General features: G+C 38.2%; 2 protein-coding genes, 1 long non-coding RNA gene and 1 pseudogene across 8 annotated transcripts; 3 read left to right on the plus strand and 1 right to left on the minus strand.

Annotated features, from left to right (window-relative positions):
* Positions 1–11,598: 11,598 nt before the first annotated feature.
* Positions 11,599–15,035, plus strand: LOC147566964 (uncharacterized). The gene is made up of 5 exons (XR_015230625.1): positions 11,599–11,785; positions 12,048–12,179; positions 13,710–13,814; positions 13,902–14,281; positions 14,839–15,035. It is a non-coding gene; the product is annotated as an uncharacterized LOC147566964 (long non-coding RNA).
* A 1,310-nt stretch (positions 15,036–16,345) lies between these two features.
* LOC147566965 (uncharacterized) lies at positions 16,346–17,947 on the plus strand (annotated as a pseudogene).
* On the plus strand, positions 16,621–22,574 carry LOC147566966 (uncharacterized). 6 transcript variants are annotated; one of them, XM_086653560.1, is made up of 9 exons: positions 16,621–16,799; positions 17,003–17,049; positions 19,585–19,651; positions 20,579–20,834; positions 20,882–21,085; positions 21,165–21,254; positions 21,371–21,481; positions 21,576–21,874; positions 22,345–22,574. In XM_086653560.1, exons 4-8 carry the CDS (start codon positions 20,589–20,591, stop codon positions 21,810–21,812), a joined length of 888 nt encoding a protein of 295 aa, XP_086509686.1. In that variant the 5' UTR covers positions 16,621–16,799; positions 17,003–17,049; positions 19,585–19,651; positions 20,579–20,588; the 3' UTR covers positions 21,813–21,874; positions 22,345–22,574. The 6 variants fall into 6 exon arrangements, with proteins under 6 accessions (XP_086509686.1, XP_086509691.1, XP_086509688.1 ...); XM_086653565.1 differs by having other exon boundaries at positions 20,984–21,085; XM_086653562.1 differs by having other exon boundaries at positions 19,585–19,647.
* LOC147566967 (pectinesterase 3-like) lies at positions 18,864–19,388 on the minus strand. Its single transcript, XM_086656299.1, has one exon. The coding sequence runs from the start codon at positions 19,386–19,388 to the stop codon at positions 18,864–18,866; it is 525 nt and encodes a 174-aa protein (XP_086512425.1).
* Positions 22,575–23,920: the final 1,346 nt, after the last annotated feature.

The following is a 23,920-nucleotide window of genomic DNA, read 5'->3' on the forward strand; positions in this document are numbered from 1 at the left end:
TCAAATACTGAAAATTCCCAAACCTTGGTATATGATACCTAAAATTGCCCTTTCATTGTGAATGTACAGGCGCAGCTGGGAACTGAGTATTTGGCTAAGGAAGACAAGATCCAAGAGGGAGCAGAAGCCTCGACTGCTAAGGATGCTGAAAGGGATCGAAGTCTACTTTAGGCACTATTCTAGATTAATCGTTTCTAGTTTTTTAACATCATCTCTGTACTAAGTATTATGGAGAATCAATAAAGAACTTTATTGAGATGTTAATAAGTGCTAAATTTAACAAACTATACCAAAAGATTCTAAAATTGGTCAAAAACCTATAAGATAGGTTCATCCCAATCGGAAAGGGATGAGGACAACAAGTCCACTATAACCAAAACATGAATCAAACTGACAAGAAAGAAAGCCTTGAGTCAAAAACAGAGATTGATCTTCAAACGTACTTCAAACCTATCCATATTTGGAGTGTCCAAAAGGATTAAGATGAAGAACACGAATCAAACTCTATCCTCCAAAATCCATTTAGTCTAGACATAGCTTCTCACAAAACTACCAAAATTCCGTCTAACAGCTAAGCTTGTAAAAGCATTACAAAACTAGCTAATATCTGACGCAATTTCTTTTGAAAGAAATTTAGGCTTCTTCCACAACCAATCAAGAGAACAAAGTGTTTGTTGCTCATGATAGTATTCTTCTAATAATTAGCACACCTGGTCGTCTGGGAGAAAAACACTAATTATTACAAGAATAAGTGGGAGAAAAGTACAAGTCGATTTAATTCGATCATGAGAAAAATCATGGAGGGTCATGAAGAACAATCATGAAACTTGTACAAGACGATTAAAGTCGACCAAGAGCAACAAACTGCGGCTCCTCGGAAAAGGAAAGGTTAAAGACATGATCTTATAAACCCACCGCACAAAAGCGAATGTCATTCGCCGGAGAACTCTCAAAACAAGTGAAAGTGTCTCTAAAGGAATATCTTAAAGTAATTGAGAAAATTCCAAATTGTTGTTCAAAAGCCCTAAAAGGTCAAATCTCAAAGACACAGAAGATAAAGGTTATTTCTGAAGAGATAAAAGACCTGCGCAGAAACGGAAACTGACTCTAGATTTTGGCTAGAACCCAAAATCATCGTGGAAGCCATATCTCGTCAAGACATGAAGCTTGATAATTTAAGTCAACAAAAGACCTAAATTGGTTTTCCAAAATAGAAAACTGAGAAGGATGGAAACATTCGTGTTTCCCGAAACGAGACAAGAAGAATAAAGATTCTTCCAATCAAGTTATGTCCATAAGCATGCTTCAGAAATCTATCGACGGATTAAAAGCACGCAAGAGTTAGAATCTTCGATTCAAAAGGCAATCAGAGAAATTTGATTCCTGGAGAATGAAGAAAATCTTGAATCACGAGTTTCAAAAAGGTAAGTGGGAGTAAACAAACCTTCCGGGTCCGTATGCCGAGTACATACAAAAGATTGAGTACGACATAAGGTGTTGTATAACAGTAACGAACTGACTCAATAAAGGACCACACACAAAAGGATAAAATGCCATTTTGGGCATCTGAAGATCTATAAGCATATATCAAAAGGATGATAGGATTAGAGAGACTCAGTACGCTGAGATGCTTGAGATCCGAAACAGAAAATCTAAGACTCGGAAAGTCTAAAAGAATTTCGACCCAAAAACTCATGACAGAGGGCGTTGCAAAACTCGGAGTCTAAAAGACACCGATGAGCTAGCACGCATGAGAGAGACATTTATGTTCGAAAACATAAAGTCAATCATGTTGGACATGATTAGCATTTAAACATCCGAATTCGGATTGGAAAACTGAAACACTACTTAGTACATCCTAGAAGGCTAAAGGATGAAGTAGTACAAAGTTGAACATGTCATCGTAGCAAACTTCCAGACATGGAAGGAAAGTAGGCTAAAAGTGTTTTAAGCCGGGAACTGTTGCAAATACTACACAAAGAATTAAAGGCCTTAACTCTAGTAAAGATTACTAGATATTATCAAGGTTGAAGATAGTAATCTTCAAATTAATTGATAATAAGCAAAGTTTAAAACCGACTACCACGGTAGTCAAACTAAACTGTCACCTAAGACATAGTATGAGATTCATACACAGTCTAAGGCATGAGGTATAAATTTTAAACCTCGACAAGTAAAACTGAGTGGGTAAAAGGAGTTTTACGGAAGAGGCTCAGATTTACAACTCTCGTTATCAGAAATAATAAGAATTATTTCACCAGTCGTCTAAACTTGGTTTAGTGTTTAAACGACAGTCCATCGATAATAAAACGTTCCGAATAGGTTTGTCAGATACGTGATCTGATGAATGAAACCCTATTAAGTGAACTTGGAATATTTATTATCAAAAATCCCTGGTCCAGGTCATTGCATGGACAACAATGACTCACGAAGACTAGCACGGGAGTCGATGGGTTAGCGCAGTTTCATGGGCTATAGGAATAGTATATTCTATTCGACTACGTGGGTGTATAAAAGGTTTATACACTGGATAACCCTCAAATGAGAAGTACATCATTCGTGATGAACGTCAATACTTCTCATAAAGACAATTGGAGAGATTCCTCAAAACATGAGTGCTCCACTCATCTTATGTAAGGAATGCCCGACTTTGGTTCCGTTAAACGCCGCGCCGTAAAAGGAGGTTATAAAGACGGATACTGGGAAGGACAGGATAGACATGAATTTAAGTGGGAGCGCAAGAATGGATTGTGTCACCCTAATCACATTAGGTACAAAGTGTCTCAATGCCACTTGATGAGTAGCAACTGAAAATGCGTGGCCGCGCTCAAACGGATTAAAAGTTAATCGTTTGTCTTTTACAGTTGTACTCGGATATCAAGAAAGTCTGAATGATGTGACGTATCAGATGGGATACTAAATTGACACGGGAATCGAGGCATTGCACTTGTTCTAAGTCCAAGTGGGAGTTTGAAGGAGTTGAAGGAGATGTCCTTCGACCAAAGTGACAATGCGAACAATTTGTCGGATAGGATAATTGATGTGGAAGATCATCAAGTCCGATTGATTTAGGGATCGTAGAGTTGTAGCTAGAGACCAACTACGTTCGTCGAATTACGAAGTAATTCGCGGCTAACTTCGATCGGATCCTACAACGGGTTACACATAAGAGTGACAAATTGATCTAGGATATGACTAGTGGGAGTGAGATATAATCATGGGAGTGTCCCATAAACATATCTCATAGGCCTAAAAAGGAATTAGGCAAAGATAGTACAAAAAGGCCAAAAACAGGGTTTTTGGGCCTAGACCGGTTCGGGTACTTCTAGGACTCGGATTGGGCTGAATTTTTGAGGGTTAGTTGCTGATATAATAAACATTATATATGCCAATTTTCGTGGTTTTTGGACACCTCCTCCTTAGGGAATTGAGAAAATACCAATAGTTGCTATTTTCGACTATTTCCCTAAATCTTATTCTAAAGGGTGTTTTAGGAAATCTAAAAGGAGGTGGATTCTTATTAGGGTTCTATATAAACACTCTTAGGGCAGAGAATAAGGTGTGGAATTTCTCTCTAAGCTTTCTTACTCTACCACATCAAGTAGAGAGGAGAAAGTGAGCTAATTCCCATTAACTATCAATCTAGTCAAAGAAGAAGGTGTTCTTCTTTTCCAACCACCATTGGTGTGCTAGCTATACAACAAGGTGGGAGATCAAATTGATTGCTCGTGTCCCAAGTAGAGGAGCTACACTTGAAGCTCTTGGTCTTCTTCAATCAATTCAACTAGTTCGAGGGAAAAGCGATTAAGGTAATCTACTATCTGCATTAGATTAATTACTAGTTTTGCATGTGATCCTGGGAATACTAGTGTAGACATTAGATGTCATATTTCCGCTATAAACACTAGTAGAAGGGTGTAAATCCCTACATAGAAGCCGCTTACGATCGTCGGATTACTTCGGTAATCCGCGGCTAACATAGACCGGATCCTACAACGGGTTACACCAAAGAGTGGTAGCTTGATCGGAGAGAGTTGACTTGTGGGAGCTTTCCTATAGATGGATATGATTCAGTCTGATGGTGCTCAAAAGATAGAAAAGAATCAGGCTCGAAAGGGAAGCCCGAAAAAGGGCAAAACTCACTTTTAAGGGCAACCAAAGGATTCCCTTAAAGGGAGATCCCTGGCCGGCCATAGAATGAGGAAACTCGAATTAGGATTTTATCCCTAATTAGGAGTTTAAGTTAGATTAAACTCTAACTTGTGCTTATATTTTCTGAGGGACTTTTAGGATTCCTTATTTGAGTAAGACTCTACTAAGGTAATGCCTATATAAAGGACTAGTTATGAGAACAGAAAAGGTGTGGATTTTTCTTAAGAGAAAACTTCATCTCTCTCACAATATACAGCTAACGGAGAGAGAAGGTTTTAGAGAAAAAGCTCTCAATCTATTGATGGACTCAAAAGAAGAATGGTTCTTCTTCTCATAGTCACCGTTGACGTGGTTAACTATCAGTTGAGAATCGCTGAAAACCCGGACACTTGCAGCCTTGGCCTTCAGAGGCAATTTGAGTCCCGCCAGTAAAGCTTCGTATTCGGCTTCGTTGTTTGTTACCGCGAATTTAAACGAGGTAGTCTGGAAGGTCTTTTAGAAAAAGTGATTAGTTCTGAAGAAGTATTAAGTAGGATTCGAGTTACCGAATGTGAGGATTTGCTGGATAGATCCCCTCCTTCTAGCGCCAAATGCTGATGTCGAAAATTGTCTCCCGGTTAAATCAGCATGGAAAAGGGAGTTGGTGCATGATAGCCTCTGTTATGATGGTTTATTAGTCCTTTTGGAGGGCGAGTTATGAGAACTCTGTTTTTGGGGGCGATCCTTCTAGTATGAAGAAATCTTATTTTTGGGAGAGAGGGCGTGCTTGTTTCCCAGAGATCGTGTCCTTTGAAGGACGATGTGGGGGGCCTTTTATAGGCGAAGTTAGGCCGACTGTGATTAGTGGCGGTGGTGAGGCGGTTGCTGTCAAATCGTAATAGAAGTTACCTCTTTCGCGTATCTAGGGTTTCTCTTCGAGTCTATCCCGGATCTTTGATAAGAGAAAGTTCCTAAGTTCAATGATACTTTGTTGATATCTTGCCGGAGTGATAAACTCTAAAGGAGAAGTTTCCTCCTTTAGATACGTGGAGTCCAATTGGGCTTAAACACTTCAAGATGTGTAACCGACTGAGATCTTTCTGGAAAGTCCGCGATTAAGTCATTAGGTCGCGCAGCGCTGATGTCTTCCCAGTTCGAGGCGTAAGACATGAACCGAACCTGTGGAGACCCCCTTGATCCTTTAGAGATCCCAGGGATGATCTATCCACGTGAAGGGCGTTATGTGCAAAGATGGTTTCTTCTGGCCGACCTCCCATTTAGGGGAATGTGTGGTGGACAATCAGGGGTTTTTGCTGTCTTGCTGCCTTAAGCCGAGTCGTTCCAAGAGACTTCTGGTCTGGTCTTTGACTCTTCAGACGTTAGTCAACGTCTGGACATTTTATGCATCATCACTTACGACCCTCAGTGGGGATCGCGCTTCACTCGAGTAAAGTCTTCTGTTTAACTAGGAATGCTCCTTGTAAGGTTCTCTGGTCGTTTCCTTAGCTACCAGAGCTACCTAATTTTGCCAGCTTGAGCACGGCCAGTTTAACTAGGACTCTTCCTTGGGACCTTGGTGAGGGGTCCGTTTTACTCGAGTGATGTTCAGTTTAACTAGGACTGCTCCTTAAGGTTTCTGGTCGTTGCCTTAGCTACCAGAACTACCTGTTTTAGCCAAAGTAAGGCGAGCTTGACTAGGATTCCTCTTTTATAGTATTGCCTTTTTGCTAAAATATTTTGTTTATTAATAAAATATGTAGCTTGTAGCGCTACTTCTCCTGCCTAACGGCTTTATTCGCAAAATAATTTTTGGGATAGGAAGCTAAAGAGGAAAAGAGATGGTAACATGCGCGATTCTATTCTTGCATGTATGTCGCATGTTCACGATCGGCGGCGTCTTTTCCGCTGGCGGGGCTCGAAATTGCCGCCCTTCTCCTGCTATGTCGGGCTGAGACTGCGTAGCATTCTCTGGCCGTTGCCTGGTCTCCTTTCACCTTGCCTACGCGGTTTGTTCCCGGGATTGAGAATTTTATCATGAGATGATTCATCGATATTATAGCTCCCGATTCCCTCAGGAAATTTCTTCCTAAGATGACGTTGTATGCGTACAGCTCGTCGATGATCACGAAGTCCAACGCTATTGCTCTGCTTGTCGTTCCTTCCCCGATAAGTACGGGCAAGGTGATAACCCCGCCAACCTTTACTTGGTCCTGTCCAAAACCCGTTAGGTAGTGTTCATAGATATCAGTGCAGTGTGGCTTTACCTAAAGTTTCTGGAGGCACGTTCTTCTTATGACTTCGGTGGAGCTGCCGGTGTCGATTACGATGCGCCCTACACTCCAGTTCTCCACTAGTGCTGTTATCACTAGGGGATCTGCGTGCGGAGTGATTACTCCTCTTAGGTCTTCATTAGTGAAAACCACGGGGGGTGTCTTTTCTTCGCGCATTGTCATGACTTCGCAGTTTCTCTGGCGCTTTTTATTACCTCTGTTTATTTCGCGGGTTGGTCCTCCGGCTATGACATTGATGTCTCTCTCGCTCTCGGACTTCCACTTTGCTTCCCTACATGTGAGCTCTTTCACTAGAATTCTAGTTACACTATTGAACTCTTGCGCCAACTCTGACAGACGCTTGATCGTTGTTGTGGCGAGCATCGCTTCTTGTTGGTTGAGGTGCAGGGTTCCATCGTCAGCCCGGCTCTCCCTGTTTAGGCAGACAGTCTGCTTTCTGTTTGGTTCCCTCTCAAAAGCCTTGAGAAAAGCTTGAGCGAGTTCTCCGAATGTCCTGGTAGGTTTTGCCGTCATTGACCGGTACCAATCCTGAGCAGGTCCTTGTAGTAAGGCAATGAAAGTTGGGCACAAATCTTCCGTACTGGTCGTGCTCATCATTGCTACATATTTTCCAAGGAATTCTCGTGGGTCTCCCAACCCAGAATATGGTTCCAGATTTCCTTGGCTATTGGTCTCTATGGGACTTTCCCAGAATAAGGACTCTAGTTTTTCTAATGCTGGTGCTTCTAGCGTGATCTCTGCTGCGTTGAGCTCCTTCCGTAATTGCGTAATTTTCTTTTTCTGTTGCCTTCTTTCGGCTTTGAGTCGCTTTAGGGCCATCGTGAATATCATGCGGTTGACAGGTGTTTCCCGAACTTCGTCCGGGGCGTGGTCCTCTGTCGGAATGTCGTCTAAGGGACTCGGATAAATAGTTAGTCTGAAAAGTTTTAAATAGGGTTCGGGTTACCGAAGTGATGATTTTGCTGGAGATTCCCATCCTTCTAGCGCCAAATGTTGATGTCAACAAATGGGTTTCTGTTAGATTAGCATGAAATTGGGAGTTGATGCATGACAACCTCCGTTATGTTTGTTTATTCTGTTAAGTTGAGTGTTGCTCGACTTAGAGTTCCTGCTTCCTTCTCTGCTTCCTACTGTGCCTCATGTTCTGCTCCTTTTCCCAGCTCCTTGCTCCTGTTCCTGTTCGCCTGCTCCCAAAGGGGGAAAACCTGCAAAGGATTCGAAAACAACTCCGACGCTCATGCCAGTCAGGGTGCTCTTTGCAGTAAAGAATGAATATTGATTGATCCTTTTGAGGGCGAGTTATGGGAACTCTGAGTTTTGGTGATCTTTTTAGGGTAAAGAGTGTCCTGTGAAGGACGATGTGCGGGGCCTTTTATAGTCGATATTAGGCCGACTATGATCAGTGGCGGTGGTGAGGTGGTTGCCGTCAAACCAAAGAGAAAGTTGTTGGGTTTTACACCCTTATACTAATGTCAATGGCGGAAATAAGACATCTAATGTCTACATTAGTATTCGCAGGATCACATGCATAAGCCCATAATAATACTAAGCAAAACTAGAAGATGAATACCTTATTTGCTAGTTTTTCTCTCGAACCTTTCCAATTGCTTTTGAGAAGACCAAGAGCTTCAAACGTAGCTCCTCTACTTGGAACACGATCAATCAACTTGATCTCCCACCTTGTTGTTAGATAGCACACCAATGGTGGTTGGAAGAAGAACACCTTTCTTCTTTGACTAGTTAGATAGTAAAGGGAATTAGCGAACTTTCTCCTCTCTACTTGATGTGGTAGAGTAAGAAAGCCTAAAAAGAAATTCTACACCTTATTCTCTGCCCTAAGAGTGTTTATATAGAACCCTAATAAGAGTCCACCTCCTTTTAGGTTTCCTAAAACACCCTTTAGAATAAGATTTAGGGAAATTGTCGAAAATAGCAACTATTGATATTTTCTCAAGTCCCTAAGGATAAGACGTCCAAACCGATCCAAAATTAACATATTTCATGTTCATAACATAAGGAAACGTCCCTCCAAAAATCAGCCTAATCCGAGCCCTAAAAGTGCCCGAATCGGTTTAGGCCCAAAACCCCGTTTTTGGACCTTTTGTACTATCTTTGCCAAATTTCTCTTTAGGCCTATGAGATATATTTATGGGACACTGCCATTATTATATCTCACTCCCACTAGTCATATTCTAGATCAAATTGACACTCTTATGTGTAACCCGTTGAAGGATCTGATCGAAGTTAGCAGCGAATTACTTCGTAATTCGACGATCGTGGTTGGTCTCTAGCTTAAACTCCACGACCCCTAAATCAACCGGACTTGATGATCTTCTCCATCAATTGTCCTAGCCGACAAATTTGTCGTCGAAGGACATCTCCTTCTACTCCTTCAGACTCCAACTTGGACTTAGAACAAGTGCAATGCTCGATTCCCGTGTCAATTAGTATCCCATCAGATACGTCACGTCATTCAGACTTTCTTAATATCCGAGTACAACCATAAAAGACAAACGATTAACTCCTAATCCGTTTGAGCGTGGCCGCGCATTTTCAGTTGCTACTCATCAAGTGGCCTTGAGACACTTTGTACCTAATGTGATTAGGATGACAGAATCCATTCTTGCGCTCCCACTGAACTTCATGTCTATCCTGTCCTTTCCAGTATCCGCCTTTATAACCTCCTTTTACGGCGCGGCGTTTAACGGAACCAAAGTCGGACATTCCTTACATAAGATGAGTGGAGCACTCATGTTTTTAGGAATCTCTCCAATTGTCTTTTATGAGAAGTGTTTTGACGTTTCATCACGAGTGATGTACTTCTCATATCGAGGGTTATCCAGTGTATAACCTTTTACACACCCACGTAGTCGAATTGAATACTCCTATTGTATAGCCCATGAAACTGCGCTATCTCATCGACATCCCGTGCTAGTCTTCCTTAATCGTTGTTGTCCATGCAACGACCTGGACTAGGGAGATGATAATAAATATTCTAAGTTCACTTAATAGGGTTTCATTCATCAGATCACGTATCTGACAAACCTATTCATAATGCTTTATTATCCGTGGACTATCGTTTAAGTACTAAACCAAACTTAGACGACTGTGAAATAATTAACTTTATTTCCGATAACGAGAGTTTGTAAATTTGAGCCTCTTCCGTAAAACTCATTTTTACCCGCTCAATTTACTTGTCAAGGTCTATTCTAAATGTACCCCATGACTTTAGACTTGTGTATGAGTCTCATACTTTGTCTTAGGTGACAGTTTAGTTTGACTACCGATGTAGTCCGTTTTAAACTTTGCTAACTATCAATTAATTTGAAGATTGCTATCTTCAACCTTGATAATTTCTAGTAACCTTTACTAGAGTTTAGGCTTTTAACTCTCATGTAGTATTTGCAATAGTTCCGGGCCTAAACGCTTTTAGCCTACTTTCCTTCCATGTCTGGAAGTTTGCTACGATGACTTGTTTCAACTATTGTACTACTTCATCCTTTAGCCTTCTAGGATGTTTTAAGTAGTGTTTCGGTTTTCCGATCCGAATTTGGATGTTTAAATGCTAATCATGTCCAACACGATTGACTTTATGTTTTCAAACATAAGTGTTTCTCTCATGCGTGCTTGCTCATCGGTGTCTTTTTAGACTCCGGGTTTTGCAACGCTCTTTTTCATGAATTTTTGGGTTGAAATTCTTTTAGACTTTTCGAGCCTTAGATTTTCGGTTTTGGATCTCAAGCGTCTCAGCGTACTGAGTCTTTCTAATCCTATAATCTTTCATGATCTATGCTTACAGACCTTTGGATGCCCAAAATGGCATTTTATCCTTGTGTGTGGTCCTTTTATTGAGTCAGTACGTTTAATGTTACACAACATCTTATGACGTAATCAATCTTTTGTATGTACTCTGCATACGGACCCGGAAGGTTTGTTGCTCCCTCTTACCTTCTTGAAGTACGTGATTCAAGAATTTCTCCATTCCTCAAGGATCAAAACCATTTTGATTGCCTTTATGAATCGAAGATTCTGACTCTTGCGTGCTTTAATCCGTCGATGGATTCTTTAAGCATGCGTATGGGCATAACTGGACTGGGGAAATCCAATTCCTTTTGTCTAGTTTCGGGAAACTCGAATGTTTCCAACCTTCTTAGTTTTCTATTCTAGAAAACTAATTTAGGTCTTCCGTTGACTTAAATTATCAAGCTACATGTCTTGATGAGATATGGATTCCATGACGATTTTTGGTTTCTAGCCAAAATCTAGAGTTAGATTCCGTCTCTGCGCAGGTCTTTTATCTCTTCAGAAATAGCCTTTATCTTCTGAATCTTTACTTTTGACCTTTTAGGGCTTTTGAACAACAATTTGGAATATTCTAAACTACTTCGAGATTTTTCCTTTAGAGACAATTTCAACTACTTTGAGAGTTCTCCTGCGAATTACATTCGCTTTTGTGCGGTAGGTTTTAAGATCCAATCTCCACCTTTTCCTTTTCCGACGAACCACGGTTTTACTGTCTTTTAACAGTTTTGTTGCTCTTGGTCGAACTTAATCGACCTGTACAATTTTCATGATTGTTCTTCATGACTCTTCATGATTTTTCTCATGATCGAATTAATTCGACTTGTACTTTTCTCCCACTGATTCTTATAATAATTAGTACTTTTCTCCCAGACTACTAGGTTTGCAAACTACTATAAGAATACTATCATAATACTACAAAAATACGTCTTATTTGTAACGGCTTATTGTAACGGCTTTTTGGGAAGCCGTTATAAATAACACAATTATAACGGTCTACATCTGGCCGTTACAAGTATTTAATCATTTATAACGGTTTCAATTTAGGGAGCCGTTATAAATAAGTTATTTAAGTTAGTGCCAACTTTTCGATGGCACCAATTCCTTTCCCGCCTCTGGTGTGTTATAGTTTTATTATAACGGGTTTTTTTCCGTTATAACAGAGGCTTCTTATAACGGCTTAATTTGGTATGCCCGTTATAAAAGAGTAGGATTTTGTATAACGGCTCTGTACCCGTTATAAAAGAGACTTATTATAACGGCTTAATTTGGTCGAGCCGTTATACCAAAGGGATTTGTTATAACGGCCTTTTACCCGTTATAATTGAGATTTGTTGTAACGGCATTTTTGTTCCTCACCGTTATAATAGGAATTAGCCCTAGAACTACCACACGGGGTCCTCTTTCTATTTTTGGTATCTTCGTTTAGAAGAGGATTTCAGAGAGAGGGGGAGTTCAAATTTGGGAGAGTTCGAATCGAGGATTGGAAGAGTGATAGAGTGATAGAGTTCAAATCAATTTCATCAACAAAGATCTGTGTCTCGATTGAAACCAATTTTCTGGTGAGTTTTTGAATTTTCTGGTGAGTTTTTGAACTAACTAGGTTTCGTACAAATTTAACTCGTTTAACCGATTCATCTTACTTGTGTTCACTTCAAATCCTTGAACACAAGTAAGTTTTCACAAACTTTCAATTCTTTTTTTTGGCTTTCCTTGATATGTATTGAATTTATTGATTTATCAAGATACCAACTTTGGATAGAAATCTGTTTTTCCTGATTTGGGTTTTGTTATTTTTTTTTTGTGATTTTGGTGGTTTTGAAGTGTACCCAAAGGTGAGAGTGAAAGAACAAGAAGATAATGATTTTGATGTCCAAGAAGAGAAAAATTCTTCAATCTTTTTAAAGGGTTTTGAATATCTGCCACTGAAAGCTCATCCTTCACCAAGTATCATAGGTATTTCTTCTTCATTACTTGATAGTATCTACATTGTGAAAATTTTGGGTTTTAGAGTGAGATCTTTGCTTTTATGAAGATTTGACTATTTGGGTATCTCTTATTTACATTAGTTAACATATGGGTTTAGTGTTCAAGTATCATCAAATGACGAGTTTTTGAACTAACTAGGTTTCGTACAAATTTAACTCCCTTATTGTTCTTCAAATACGAGTGGTCTTGATTTTTTTTTCCTGTTTGCGTTTGTTTGTATTGTATCATTATTCATTGATGTTTTGAATAAAAAGTAGGTAAAAATTATGGCTTGATGAAGTTAAATTATTCGATACTGAATTGGTAGGCATAGTTAATTTCGTACAACTTTATCGGTGATATATCATTCGTTTCGTGTTTTACATCAATTTAGACCCTTTAAATTGAAAACATAACGTCACCAATAAGAAATTACTCGAAACACGGAAATTTTCCACACAAGTTATGATGATTCTTTAGGTGTTTCTAGTTTTACCTGGTAGGAAGTAACTTTGTTTGGAGAAGACATTACTAGAGCATATATCACACTATACTACACCCATGATAGTGATCTTATTAGAGGTAGTAGTAGTAGCAGTGGGCATGGTTCCATGTTTCGAGACGACTTCTATGCATAGTGAATTAGTGAAGATAGAAGCAAGTAGAAGTAGTGAGAGAAAGCTTGAATCCATGGGTAGATTGAAGAAAGGTTGTGAAGAAAGCTTTATTGAATTGAGATGATTATGAATGGTAGTAGTAGTAGTAGTAGTTGATGAGAGGTGAGAATGTGTGGGGTATATAAAGCTTTATTTTTGGCTTTAGGATGAAGTTTAATATGGTTAGCTGGGGGATATTGAGACATTTTGCGATCTATATAGATATATGTAGTATAATTTGCTTTAGGATGGCTAAGGGTTGAATTGGTTGATACAAACTTACCAGTTGCAGGTTACTTGTCCGATCAGACCTAGTAAACCTTGGACCCTGATTCGGACTATTTGCTATAAGATCAATTTGTGACTTCAAGTTGACCTGATCTGTTTAGAGGGAAGCCTGGGCGAATTATCGGCGATAAACCAAGTGACTGAAGTTAAAATTTTGATTTTTTCTTTCATTTTTAATTGAATTGCTTTAAGGTAAACTATTGGCATCCTCGGTTTCACTTAGCTATGAGTTAAATTGGTCCAATTACCAGAGAAAGACAAAAATTATGGTCTCAATGTCTGCCAAAGCACTCGAAATAGATACCGGAAATGCTAGAATCGCAAAGGATTTTGACAAACGAAGTTGCCCAGCTGATGTGGCGGTTGTAATTTGAAATTTTGACTAAATCTGGGCCGTTGAGAGATTTAGTCAAAATTCTTTTGTCAAAATCACAACTGCCACATCAGTTGGGCGACCTCTTTTGGTAAAATCTTTTGTGATTCTAACATTTTCAGTTTCATTTACGTTTTTTTTGTGTCAATTCAATTACTTTTGTACTAAAATGATAATTTTCATTTACGTTGTATATTGCAGCTTGAAAAGAAATATGGCACTGAGGTTAGTCGACTTCAAGTTTGGAAGAATACTAGATTAAAAAGTGATGGAACTTGGGTTACCGGGGAAGCATGAATATTTGCCGTAAAGTTTTAATTAAACTTAATTACTGTTTTTATTTCATATCATGTAGTTTTTGTCAATCTTATCGAGTGTGTCTAATATTAACAGGAAAAGTGTGACAGCGTCCTGGAACAACGACGAAGCGAGAACACCTCAGGATGCGAGTTTGTCGACACCCCTGGTCCAAATGATGTTTTCGGGAGCCAAATGCCACCCGAGACACGTGGGAGAATCCGACTCATGCCCTTTACATCACCAAAGGAAGCAGGTTTTAAAAAGCCAAACTCGGGTGTCATTTCAAATCTTCAAAATGAAAATAACCAGCTCAGAAAGGAAGTTGATCAACTTATGGAAGGCCAAACTGCAATGCGTGAAATGATAGAGAGACAAGCTGAAATGGCAGAGAGACGAGATAGAGATATTGCTGCACTGATGACACTCTTGCAGCAACAACGACAACCAACTACTTCAGAATCTTCACAACCTAGGTAAGCTTGTTTCCCTCCATTAAATACATAATAATTTTTAGGTTTATTAGAAAGAGAAGTGAGTTGCTTTCTCTTCACAACATCATGTTATCTTTCTGATTAGATTTGAATGATTATAGTGGAGTTTATGGCATAAAATGAACTCGGGTTTAGCCGAAGCCGAACTTAGGCTGAACCACTAAGTTAGTTGTTAATACTTGTTATGTTTGAAACTTTTAGAATTTGATTTGAATGATTATAGTAGAGTTTGTGGCATAAAATGAACTTGGGTTAAGCCGAAGCCGAACTTAGACTGAACCACTAAGTTAGTTGTTAATACTTGTTATGTTTGAAACTTTTAGAATTTGATTTGAATGATTATAGTAGAGTTTATGGCATAAAAGGAACTCGGGTTTAGCCGAAGCCGAACTTAGGCTGAACCACTAAGTTAGTTGTTAATACTTGTTATGTTTGAAACTTTTAGAATTTGATTTGAATGATTATAGTAGAGTTTATGGCATACAAGCGTATCAATATTCTAAATGTGGTTAATTTGTGTTGTAACTCTTATTTAACAGCTATAGGAGTTAAAGATGATGCAATGTGGAGCTATACAAGGTCGAGGTACGAAGTGGTCCAACTCCTGCTGATGATTTGAATGTAAGGGATAAGCGTGTGAGATTTTGATTTTATATAATGTAATATGTTTGGGTTGAATCGATGCACGAACTTGAAACTTATGTTACTATCAATCAATATGAGTTGTTTCGTTTTATTATTGTGTGGTTAACTCGAGATGTCTCTTTCGTTTTGGTTTTCTGAATTATAAACAGGTACATCAGTAAAAGCTGCAATATTTTGCAGCTGGATTCCACACAGCTTTTGAATTTTTTTTTTCAAATCAGACATTTATAACGGCCTTTCTCATCAAAGCCGTTACAAAAAGACACATTTCTAACGGCTACTTTCAAATGGAGCCGTTACAAGAAGAAGCATATATAACGGTTTTAGTCAAAACTGCCGTTACAAATGAGTCTTCTCATTTGGCGCCATCAGATTCCCGCAACTTTTGTGAGCTCTTTTTATAACGGCTGAAACACAACAAGCCGTTATAAAAAAAGTTATTGTAACGGCCTTTAGCCGTTGCAACTGTATTTGCAACGGGACTTTTTATAACGGCTCTTTTTTTTTATATGACGGCTTTCGGCCGTTATAAAAACCCTTTTATAACGGCTTTTCGGTCTTTTGTAACGGCTTTGGCCGTTATAATTGGGACGTGTTTTTGTAGTAACAAACACTTTGTTCTCTTGATTGCTTGTCGAAAAAGCCCAAATTTCTTCTAAAGAAATTGCGTCAGACTTTCGCGAAATTTTGTAACGCTTTTACAATCTTAGCTGTTAGACGGATTTGCGGTAAATTTGTGGGAAGCTATGTCTAGACTTAGTGGATTTTGGACGATAGGGTTTGATTCGTGTTTTTCATCTTTATCCCTTTTGGACATTCAAAATTTGGATAGATTAGAAATACACCGACGATCAACCATCTTTTCTGACTCAAGACCTTCTTTCTTGTCAGTCGATTCATTGCTTCTTTAAGCAATCTTGGTTATTTTGGACATACCGTCCTCATTCTTTTGTGATTTGGATGAACCTGTTTATGAGAGTCATAAGTCTCTTTGCAGGCTTAACCAAGTTTAGATCTTTTGGTATATATTGTTAAATTAGCACTTTATAACATCTCAATATAGAAATAAACTTCTTTATTGATTCCTCATAATACTTAGTAAGATGATGTTAATGTTGGGATTTACACCCTTATACTAATGTCAATGGCGGAAAAAAGACATCTAATGTCTACATTAGTATTCCCAGGATCACATGCATAAGCTTATAATAATACTAAGCAAAACTAGATAATCGATTACCTTAATCGCTAGTTTTTCCCTCGAACCTTTCTAATCGCTTTTGAGAAGACCAAGAGCTTCAACCGTAGCTCCTCTACTTGGGACACGAGCAATCAACTTGATCTCCCACCTTATTGTTTAGCTAGCACACCAATGGTGCACCACAAAGTGACGTGCTATTTATGACGGGCTATTTCCGACGGAAAGTAGAAACTGGTCGGAAAAAGGTCATATTTCCGACGGAGATCGTACATACCGTCGGAAATTCAATTATTTCCGACGGAATGTCTAAATTCCGAAGAAAGTATGAGGTATTGACGACGAGTTTACACTGACCTTCCGACGAAAATACTTACTTTTTTATTTGGAGAAATGACACTGTTCCGACGACTCTTTATGTCGTCAGAAAAAGACCCAAATATGACGGTTTAAAATTTTCTCCGTCGGAAGAGGAAATGATTTCCTGAGTTTCTTGGCGCGAACATTTTCCGCCAAATTTTCGTGGAAATATTTTCCGCAAAAATTATTTTCGTCGGCTCGTTGGTCGGAAGTAGATGACCTTAAACCCAAACTCTACTTTCTCTTTCCTTCCCTCTTTCTTCTCTATTCTCTCTCCACGAAAATTATTCTCGTCAGGTAAACCAACGCCCTCTCTCTCTATCTTTGTTTTTCCATTGTTGATTTTTAGGGTTAAGCTTGGATTTTCAAGTTGTACTACTAGGTTAGGGTAGTTCAGTTCGTCAAGTTTTGGTTTAAAAAAAAAAAAGTTCGTCAAGGTAAACCAACGCCCTCTCTCTCTAATTTTTGGTTCTTCATTTGATTTTTCCCTAATTAACCAGGATTGAAGTCTCTCTCTAGGACCTGGTTCTGCAGATCTAAATAGCAGGTTAGATTTTCCCCTAAATGTTTCCTATTTTGATTTCTAGTTCTTAGGGTTTCGATTGATTGTTTGTCAATTTTGATTCTGAAATTTTGTGGGTATTTCAAGTTTTCTGCTACTTTAATTAGGTACTTCATCATTAGGGTAGCTCAGTTCACTTCTTTTTCCATTACATGTGAATTATTAGTACCAAAATCTTGTTGAGAATTTAGGTTATAGGTTTTTTTTGTTGAGAATTTAGGTTATAGGTTGGGAATCTATTAGTAGTATGTAAAAGATAGAAGTTACCATTCTCCCTCTAGGTCTCTCTTTTTTTTTTTTGAAGTTGACTACAATCTACATCTAAGATAGTCATTAGAATAAATTTTAGTTTTGCTTAGTTCAGGAAGATGAAGAAGAAGAAGAAGATGAGGAAGAAGAAGAAGACAGTGAATGATATTTATTTTAGTTTTGCTTAAAGTTTTAGTTTAAGCTTCATCAAATTAATATAATGATGAGAATCAGAAGGTGAGAACTATTACTGCACTGTCTTGAAATCATAGAGCATGGTTTGAATGATGAGAATCAGAAGGTGAGAACTATTACTGCACTATCATTGGCTGCTCTAGCTGAGGCTTCTGCTCCATATGGTATTGAAAGTTTTGATTCTGTCTTGAAACCTTTGTGGAAGGGTATAAGGTCACACAGGGGTAAGGTATTGGCTGCTTTTCTGAAGGCAATTGATTTTATTATTCCTTTGATGGATGCACTATACGCTAGTTACTATACGAAGGAAGTTATGGTCATATTGATCCGTGAGTTCCAGTCTCCGGATGAAGAAATGAAAAAAATTGTTCTGAAAGTGGTGAAACAATGTGTTGGTACAGAGGGAGTCGAAGCTGATTATATCCGGAGTGATACATAAGGTTGAAGTGACTCGCTACCCGGAAAGGAAGGTCTTAGTTTCAAGAAAGGGCTTACTTAAAAGAGCCTACTGCCTATGAGATATGAATTGACTACCCTCCTATGCTATGAAAGAGATATGAATGGACTACAGCCTGCTTGGAAGGAAATAGATTCTCTAGCTACTTGCCCATCACTAGAAATATTTGGATCTTCCGGAGTTCTTTAAGAATTTCTGGGTTAGGAGGATGGCCTTGGACCGTAGAAACTATAAGCAGCTAGTGGAAAGCACTGTAGAAATTGCAAACAAAGTTGGCGTTGCTGATATAGTGGGAAGAACCGTTGAAGATCTTAAAGATGAGAGTGAACCTTACAGGAGAATGGTGATGGAAACTATAGAGAAGGTAGTTGCCAACTTGGGTGCATCTGATATGAATATATGGTTACAACAGTTTATGTATAAGAATAAATATCATTCACTGTCTTCTTCTTCTTCCTCATCTTCTTCTTCTTCTTCCTCATCTTCTTCTTCTTCTTCTTCTTCATCTTCCTGAACTAGTATTCTAGTACTAGTATAATGGTTACAACAGTTTTAGTTCTTCTTCCTCTTCCATGAGTTTAGCTTTATTTTCAATGAACAAAGTATTCTAGTACTAGCATACAAGTAATGCTTCTTTTTTCAATCAATTAGACTAGCTGTACTACTACTTTTACTACTACTCTCTTTGATGTTGTTATGTTTATTTTGGCAGTTATGTTAGTTGTGTAAGAGATGTTGGTTGTTTTTCATGTAGATAATAATCTTCTACCTATATATTGTCTTAATTAATGGGACCTATTTCATGGGTTGTTATTTTTCTTTTCTTTTTACATATAAGTATCAAATCTCATTGCGGAAAATAGGAAGCCCAAGAAACAGGAAATACAAATAGATAAGTTCAACAAGAGTCGTCAAGAAAATGAAACCTGTTAGTGCTGAAATTAGATGCCATCCCAACTGCCTTGCTGAAAGTGCTATAATTTGGACTGCCATTACTTGCTACGATAAAATTCGGTCTAATCTTTGGAGTAATTTGCATTAGTTTCCGATCTTTAGCCGTCATCTTGTGAACATGTTTAGTAGTTTCAATCTGTTTAACAATGGCTGAGCAATTACTAATCATCCAAGAAATAGGATTCCAAAGGTCTTGGATGTAATCTTTAAGACCCTTTTGATCATCAGGATCTGATTCTTCGATATCGGAAATGCCTTTGACACACTTGTTTTCGTTTGTGATTGCTGCTATAAGTAAATTCTTGATTTCACTATAGAATTGGGGAAGATTATCTGTTGATTCTGAAACATTTTGAAGTTCTTGAACTGCTTGTCTTAATTCATGAAGGGTTTGATCCAACATTTCCCTACAATCTTTCAGAGCATTCTTTTCATGAGAACAAGTCACCAATCTTGTAACTGCTATCATATGAATTATAATACCTTTATGTATAAGAAGAACGTTTGAGATTGTATAATGGTTACAACAGTTTTAGTTCATATTATAAACATGAAAATAAAGATACACATACCAGGCGAATGCTTCATTTTTATGTTGACAACAACCTTTAATTCTATGTTTGAACTATGTAATACTGATGAACCCCTTTGGTGTCCTTCTACAGCGGTGATTCTCCATAGATTCCACTACAGGAAAGCAGCATCTAGTGAGTGGCCTTCCTTCTCTGGTTGGTATGAATATCGTGACGGCTCACTAATCACTTGCTCTACTTACTCCGATTAAGTTGCATGAATGTAATCATGATCAAACAATTTCTTGTTCTTCTATTAAGGTCCAGTAGACCTGCTTACAAAGTTCTTTTTTTTTGAAAAATGAATTTTGATGGTTTGGGAGAAATATTGTTTTTGCGCGATTAGCTCGTGGTATCATTATTTTTCCTATACTCAGAGGCTTGAGACTAACTCTCATTATGATAGTATATTAATTTGTACTAGTCAAACTAATACCAATATCTGGTCAGTCGAAGTTTCGTTGATTGCTACCAGTATCAGTATCATTATCGAAGTAGTGGTATCATCTTTCATAGTAACATTTGATTTTTGGCTGTAACTTCTCTAAGGCTATTTGGCATGCTGTTTTGAGCCTCCTTGCTGTCCAGAAACTCCCTTTCCTTGACCAACAGGCTTGCTGATATGTTGGTTAGCACACGACCTAGTATAGGTGAGGAGGAGCTTGCACCTGGAGATCTTGGGGCTGAATTCCAAAGAATTTTGCAAGAAGAACAGCAAGGGGCAGTCCGGCAGAGGGTTAAATAGATTGAGTATTTGATTTTCTATTTTTTGGCATTAGTGGTTTAAGGTTGTGCTTTTATGCCATTGGGTTTTCCCAGTGACTTGGTGATGTTGGAACTGGCTTTTTAGCCTTCTTTGTTCTGTTTTATTGTTCTTTGGGTTCGGGTTCCCTTAAGGCCGCTGATTTATGCAAAAAAAAAGAACATTTTGGGCTTCAGGCTGATCAACATCAGATCCCTCTACCGGACAACAAAGTTAATACTCGTTTTATATACACGAGATGACGCATTGATGATTCTCTATCTCACTACATTAGTCGTATCTGTTTCATCATTCCTCTGATGACAATTGAAATTTTGTTTGCAGTTTATGAGAAATGGGTGATGAACAACATCAAAAAAAAAGAGGAAGGGGAAAGGGAAAGAATGGGTGGTTGAAAAAATTGAAGCCAAACGAGAAAATAGTAATAGAACTCAATGCAAAGAACTTACCAATAGGACAAAATGCTTTAGCATTGGCGCACTATATTTCCTTGCTCGCGAAAGACGGAAATAGGTTCTCACTCACGAAAGAGTGGGACGAGTTAAGAGAACAGATCGATGACGCCGTAGAAACGATAAAGGTAAATGTGTCATTTAATTACATGTGTTTTTCTTTCTTTTTATTTAGGTTTTGTTTGAATTTCCTAGTAATTGCGATAACTTTTTAAGAGAGAGATTAAATTCACGATGGAAAGATCACAAAAATTATTTGAAAACTACATACTACAAGAACGAAGAAGACAAAAACCGATGTCGCGAGTTTGTACCTGAAGGAGTTGTTGCAACTCAGTGGTTATCTTTGATTGAGCTTTGGGGAACTGATGATTCAAAGGTACAAACATTTTATTTTCTTACACATTTAGGTAAAAGTTTGATGTGTTCTCTAAAGTATTATTATTTTTTCAATATAGGTAGTTTTCGAAAGAAATGCTAGAAATAGAGCTGCTATGAAGTGTCTTCACACTACGGGTTCTAAATCCTTTTCACGAGTCATATCGGAGGTAAAGCTTCATCTTTCACTTAACATAAGTTTGTTAAAATGCTTTGGCAAACTTACATTATTGTTATGTTGTAATGTTATTACTTGTGAAGTATTTTCGTTTTTTAATTTTTGTAGGTCGAAATAGAAGAAGGCATCACAATCGAGAGTCGAGCAAAAATTTTTAAAGTCACTCGAACTCCTAAAGGTGCTAAAGAGATTTCAAAAGAGGATTCTGCGGAAAAAGCAGTAAGTTTCTTTTCATATTAACATTTGATATGTTCAATATCTTATTATGTATATGAAATACGTGGACGGTAATCAACTTTGTATTGCTTGGCAGAGACAAATGGATGAATTAGTGGCAAGTAGAATTGGCCAGAGTACTCCAGAAGATTTTGACGACTCGCCAAGCCCGAATGACGTATTTGGCACCGTCATGGGACGTGAGAGAGGTGGCCGTATTCGGTGTCTTCCAATGGTAAAACCAAAAGACATATGGGGTCGACAGTCATCTTCAGGCGTCATTAAGGATTTAACGGAGAAAAACAAAACATTAACGGCAGAAGTTGAGCTTTGAAAGAAGAGATGGAGTTATTTAAGAGATTCATGCAGTCACACACTGCAAGTTCATCGTCGCAGGTATAATTAACTTATATTTTTATTACGTTAATTACTATTACACCCAACCAATTTGCAAAAGTATCTCCTTTTATGATATAAAAGGACACCAAAACACACCCAAAAGAAACGGTTCCACTCGAATCACTTCTTTGACAAGATAGTGGAAACTTAGTACAAAACAGTTCATACCATTAAACTATACATAATTTTTTCGATCCTATTTGAAAGTGATTCTATCTATTTGTGTCCGTTAAAAGTATGAGAACCTCTTCATCACTTAAAGATGAATCCGCTGCATACTGCAAAGCAGTTTTACCATCTATATCTACTTAGTTTGCCTTGGTCGAATTTCAGAGTCTCATGTTTAGTTCAGGTTTAGTAAAGATACTTTTATAAGGATTTAGTTTGCTTTGGTCGAATTTCACATCATTGCTAGTTTCAAATCATAATACACTTACTAACTTCATTTTGTATGTATGTTAATGCAGTTACCATGATATCTCGAGTCGTTTGTGGTGTTGAATGGAATATCAATTGGATTTTTGAATCTCAGCCTCGATTTTGACTCGGTTGGTTTTATCGTTTACATTACTTAACGACTTTGTTATTTTACGGTATATATGCTTGTATGAAACCAATAGTGTATTAGTTTTCGACTTCATTACTTTTTATGTATATGACTTCAGTAATGAATATATCCGATACTTTTAATTTGTTATTCTTGTGAATGTTTGGAAGAAGAACACATTTCTTCTTGACTAGATAGATAGTTAATGGGAATTAGCTCACTTTTTCCTCTCTACTTGATGTGGTAGAGTAAGAAAGCTTAGAGAGAAATTCCACACCTTATTCTCTGCCCTAAGAGTGTTTATATAGAACCCTAATAAAAATCTACCTCCTTTTAGGTTTCCTAAAACACCCTTTAGAATAAGATTTAGGGAAATTGTCGAAAATAGCAACTATTGATATTTTCTCAATTCTCTAAGGAGGAGGTGTCCAAACACCACGAAAATTGGCATATATAATTCTTATTATATCAGCAACTAACCCTCCAAAATTCACCCCAATTCGAGTCTTTGAATTACCCGAATCGGTCTAGGCGCCAAACCCTTATTTCGGGCCTTTTTGCTATCTTTTGCCCAAATTCTATTTAGGCCTGTAAGATATGTTTATGGAACATTCCCAATGTTATATCACACTCCCACTAGTCATATGATCCGATTAAATACCCATTCTTATGTGTAACCCGATGTAGGATCCGATCGAAGTTAGTCGCGAATTACTTCGTAATTCGACGATCGTAGTTGGTCTCTAGCTACAACTCTACGATCCCTAAATCAATCGGACTTGATCATCTTCTACATCAATTTTCCTATCCGTCAAATTGTTCGCATTGTCACCTTGGTCGAATGACATCTCCTTCAGACTTCCACTTGGACTTATAACAAGTGCAATGCTCGATTCCCGTGTCAATTAGTATCCCATCTGATATGTCACATCATTCAGACATTCTTGATATCCGAATACAACTGTAAAAGACAAACGATTAACTCCTAATCTGTTTGAGCATGGCCACGCATTTTCAGTTGCTACTCATCAAGTGGCCTTGAGACACTTTGTATCTAATGTGATTAGGATGACACAATATATTCTTGCGCTCCCACTTAACTTCATGTCTATCCTGTCCTTCCTAGTATCCGCCTTTATAACCTCCTCTTACGGCGCGGCGTTTAACGGAACCACAGTCAGACATTCCTTACATAAGATGAGTGGAGCACTCATGTTTTGAGGAATCTCTCCAATCTTGTTTTTTGAGAATTATTTGACGTTCATCAAGAGTGATGTACTTCTCATGAGAGAGTTATCTAGTGTATAAACCTTTTACACACCCACGTAGTCGAATCGAATATACTCTTCCTATAACCCATGAAACTGCGCTATCCCATCGACTCTCGTGTTAGTCTTCGTGAGTCATTGTTGTCCATGCAATGACCTGGACCAGGGATTTTGATAATAAATATTCCAAGTTCACCTAATAGGGTCTCATTCGTCAGATCACGTATC

This window comes from Eschscholzia californica, unplaced genomic scaffold (genome assembly GCF_041429995.1).
Source record: "Eschscholzia californica isolate CP2 unplaced genomic scaffold, dmEscCali1.0.p SCAF_1, whole genome shotgun sequence".
Taxonomy (NCBI): domain Eukaryota; kingdom Viridiplantae; phylum Streptophyta; class Magnoliopsida; order Ranunculales; family Papaveraceae; genus Eschscholzia; species Eschscholzia californica.